At 41.9% G+C, this 4,494-nt stretch overlaps 1 protein-coding gene across 1 annotated transcript in view; it reads right to left on the reverse strand.

Annotated features, from left to right (window-relative positions):
- Nucleotides 1-2,283, reverse strand: part of FAM170A (family with sequence similarity 170 member A) — a 15,342-nt gene extending 13,059 nt beyond the window's left edge. Inside the window, exon 1 of the mRNA XM_012555708.2 lies at nt 1,991-2,283. Within this exon, the coding sequence (XP_012411162.1) occupies nt 1,991-2,060 (70 nt within the window). The 5' untranslated portion in view covers nt 2,061-2,283. The remainder of the gene's footprint in view (nt 1-1,990) is intronic.
- Nucleotides 2,284-4,494: the final 2,211 nt, after the last annotated feature.

A 4,494-nucleotide genomic window follows, 5' to 3' on the forward strand; every position in this document is an offset into this window, starting at 1 on the left:
GTAGAACAAAATTCTAACTCACAAAAAAAGACCAGACTTACTGGTCTGACAGAGACTGGAGAAACCCTGAGAGTATGGCCCCCAGACATCCTCAGAGCTCAGTAATGAAGTCATTCATGAGGTTCACCCTTCTGCCAAAGATTAGACAGGCCCATAAAACAAAACGAGACTAAATGGGCACACCAGCCCAGGGGCAAGGACTAGAAGGCAGGAGGTTACAGGAAAGCTGGTAATGGGGAATACAAGGTTGAGAAGGGGAGAGTGTTGACATGTCATGGCATTGGCAACCAGTGTCACAAAACAGTATGTGTATTGTCTGATAAGAAACTAGTGTGCTCTGACACTCACCTAAAGTACAATAAAAAATTTTTTTTTAAAAATTAGCTTTGCAAATAAAAATAAAAATAAAGCACAATAAAAAAGAAAAAAAGTTTGGTGGTTCGAACCCACCCAGAGGCACCTCAGTAGAAAGGCCTGGCGATCTGCTTCTGAAAGGTCACAGCCTTAAAAACCTATGGAGTGCAGTTTTACTCTGAAATACATGGGGTTGCTATGAGTCGGAATCAACTAAATGGAAATTTTTTTGACATGTGTATATATATGTGTGTGTGTATGTATGTATGTATGTATTCAGATTGTCCCCAACTTAAAACATATTTGAGCTCAGCTGTCAACTGACAGTTCAGTGGTTTGAACTCACTAGCCGTTCCATGGGAGAAAGATATGGTAGTCTGCTTCCGTAAAGATTACGGCCTTGGAAACCCTATAGGGCAGTTCTTCTCTGTCCAATAGGGTAGCTATGGGTTGGGATCGACCCAGCGGCACACAACAACAACAACTACATGTATCTCCAGAGTTTGATGTGGGAAGAGAGGGCTGTGATGCACATGGGTTGTATGTGAATGTTGAATAAGTGTGGTGTGTGTATATAACTATATGTGTTGTCTGTGGTTTAACAGAGAAGTTGCATGTGGAGGTGTGTGATTATTTTTCTTTATCAAAGTGTATGGGTATATGCATGCCTGTCTCATGGAAAACACTTAACAAGAATTCTGTGCACACACTTACATGTATTGAGTGTCGCCCAGATCCAGGCTTGGTGATAGGAAGTTAACCATGCAGACTTCACATTTGTTGACCAGTCCACCCCAATTTTCCCCACTGTTCCCCACACACACCCACACACAGGGACAATGTATCCTTAAATGTAAGGGTATAAGACCAAAAAAAACCAAACCCATTGCCTTCGAGTCAATTGACTTATAGCAACCCTACAGGACAGGGTCAGAACTGCCCCATAGAATTTCTAAGGTGTGCCTGGTGGATTTGAACTGCCGACCCTTTGGTTAGCAGCCATAGCACTTAAGGACTACACCACCAGAGTTTCCAAGGATATGAGAAGAAGAGGAAAATCTCCATGCTTTCAATATGACCCCATCCCTAGACAAACACTTACTCTACTGTCTAACAAGCATTTCACTTCTCAGGATATTTTTCAACAAAGTCCTCACCTCATTGGGCTTCTTTCTTCTGTGGTAAATAATAGATCCTCGTCAGCACCTTTTACACACACACATACATACACACACACACACATACACACACACACACACATACACAAACACACACACACACACACTGCTCAGTGACCCCAAGAAAGACCATATAAAAGAGAATAAGAGAGAATGAGGGGATTCAGAAAGCTGCAACTCTGAGTCCGTGTACATGGGATGCAGCCTCTTAGATGTCTGGCAGAGCCCCAGGCACAAGAGACCCTAGGGGAGGTCTCAGCCTGGCAGAGTGTGGGGCATCTGGACTTATCTGTGCCTCTTAGAGCAGTGATTCCCTTAGGATAGATATGGGAGCACTGGCCCATACTGGGTATCTCTCTTCCCTGCTTCCTAGTTCTCCATTATGCATTTTCCTCAATCCCGCCTTCCTCAGGCAGGCCATCAACACTTGTACCCCAGATAGTTTGTTCAGCACATACCTCCTCCCTTCTCGGTAGTTTCCTGGGATTCTTCATTTTCCAGATGTTTCCTCTTTTGTCGTCGTTTCATGATACCAGCGATCCCTTAGAATATGCCTAATGTCCAGCTTGTCCTTTTCCCTACAGGTTGGCCTTCCTTGGCTGTCAGGGAATTTGTTGAAATGATTCAATACAAACAAAACTAGTCAAGTCTCCTAAGCGACTGAAGAACTCAGACCACTTAGTGAACTAGCAGCACTGCCCAGTGCTCACTACACCACAGGGCTGTTAAGGTTCAAAGGTCACAAGGCTGGCAGCAGGATTCTCTGATCTCAAGGATGACATCAGAGCATTCTGTAGATCCGGGTCCAACACAGTAGCTGCAACTGCAGAGATAACATTTTCAAGAAAAATTCCATTTCCCAGTGGAAACTCCAACGAATTCCACTTTCATGTTTTTCAAATGTGGCAGGATCTTTTGAGATGTTAACATGTTTCTGTTTTGCTTTTTTGTTTTTGTTTTTCTTTTCTCCCTTCTTTTTTTTTAACCTTTCCCTCTGCATTCAAGCAGGTAGGTGACTCTGTTCATTGCTCAGGGGAGGAACATGGCAGAGCTGAAAGCAGAAATAGCTTGTTGATAATCTTGGCTTTCATTTCGGAAGTGCCAAGCTCCATATAAAAGAGAGAATACTTGAGCAGAAACATAACAGAATGAGGATTTTTTGAGATTAGGTACTTCTTTCTTACCCTACTAGGGTGTTGAGAGGCGGTGATTAAGTCAGAGAGAGATGGCTGTGGAACACAGAGAAGAGCCCTATGAAGTGTGGCTGGAGAAGGAGACATGGCAAAAATTCCAAGAGGGAATGGCTGTATCATGCATAGAAATGGAATCATGGCAACCTGTCTCATGAATGGCACAACATCCACCAAACCTAAAGCAGCCACGGATATCTAAATTATAACCCATGTGCTCCAATAACCACTAAACAGATGCCCTCACCTCCCTGCTCAAAACCTTGGCCTTATGAATGATTTCTGAATAGGAATAGGTGGGAGCACAAACCAGACACCAGCAGGATCAAGTCTTAAAATACAAATTAAGTGGAGTTTTAATATTTTTTAAATGACATACTATTTCTTGCATACCTCTGCTAGTAGGCTGAAATTTATACCAGATATAAATGGTAACCCATCTGGGTACTCTTGATTCCAAATGTGAAATTAGAGACACCTCATCTGAGGCGGTAGCTACCATTTAGTGGGAGTCTTGGTGTGCAGGTGAACTCCCAAGTCACTGCTGATATTAGAAATACCCAGTAGACTGAGGTGTGTCCCAATTTGAAAGGACAGTGTAGAATGTCTTTAAGTCCCTAGCAGATAGAGAATGAAGATAGAGCAAATGTTGTCTTCTTATAATTTGCCAGTGAGATTAAATCTTCTAGTTTCCAGGAGGATTCCTAGAAAAGCAAGAGCAAGGAGGATTTTTTTTTAACCTTTTGTTGTAGAATTTGAAACATACCCAAAAGTAGAGAGAATGCAGCCCCATATACTCATCACCCAGCTTCAACAATTACCAACATTCTGCCATTCTTGTTCCATCTACTAGACACACACACACACACACACACACACACACATTCTTAGTTTTTTGTTCTTTTTAGTTTATTTAGGGGAAGAGATGGGTGTAACTGGTATATTTTAAAGCAAATCCCAGACATTATATCATTTCTCTTACACATGCACCAGTATGCATCTCTAATAGATAAAGACTTTTTTAACATAATCACAGTATCATTATCTCACCCAACAAGTTTAACCATAATTCCTTCATATCATTTAATAACCAAGCCATACTCAATATTCTCCAATTTTGTCAAAATGTTTTTTTATACTTGGTTTGTTCAAATCAGGATCCAAATAGGGTCCACATGTTGCAATTGGTCGATGTGTCTTTTAATCTACAACAGTTCTTACTCCCTTTATATATCATTTATTTGTTGAAGAAACTAAGCTATTTATCCTGTAGAATTTTCCACAATTTAGAATTGGCTGATTATATCCTTGGGATGTCATTTAACATGTTCGCATACAGTATCTGCAACTACAGAGAACCCATTTTCAAGAATAATTCTTTTTTCCTGGTGGGAACTCCAAGGAAGTCAACTTTCAACCTTCCTGCTGGCATGGTAACAGACACGGCCAAGTAGGGAGCAGGCACTTTCATCCCCACTTACCTACCTGGCAGTAATGAGATATCCCTTCCCCTTCCCACTGGGGTGACATCAAAGAAGGTTTAGTTGAGGTTCAGAAGTTTAACCATGACCCAGAGATAATGAGACAACACATCTTCTCCCCATCATGGTATCACAAAGAGGTATCAGTGGAAGCCAAGTAGAGATCCAGAATTCCCACCCACCCTCACACCCAGCAGTAATGAGGAATCCTCCCCTGAATGGCAACAGGGGTTGAATGGGGAACTTGGACTTCTACCTTAACCTGACAGTAATGAAGCAGCACACCCCTTC

This window comes from Trichechus manatus, unplaced genomic scaffold (assembly GCF_000243295.1).
Source record: "Trichechus manatus latirostris isolate Lorelei unplaced genomic scaffold, TriManLat1.0 scaffold00047, whole genome shotgun sequence".
Taxonomy (NCBI): Eukaryota; Metazoa; Chordata; class Mammalia; order Sirenia; family Trichechidae; genus Trichechus; species Trichechus manatus.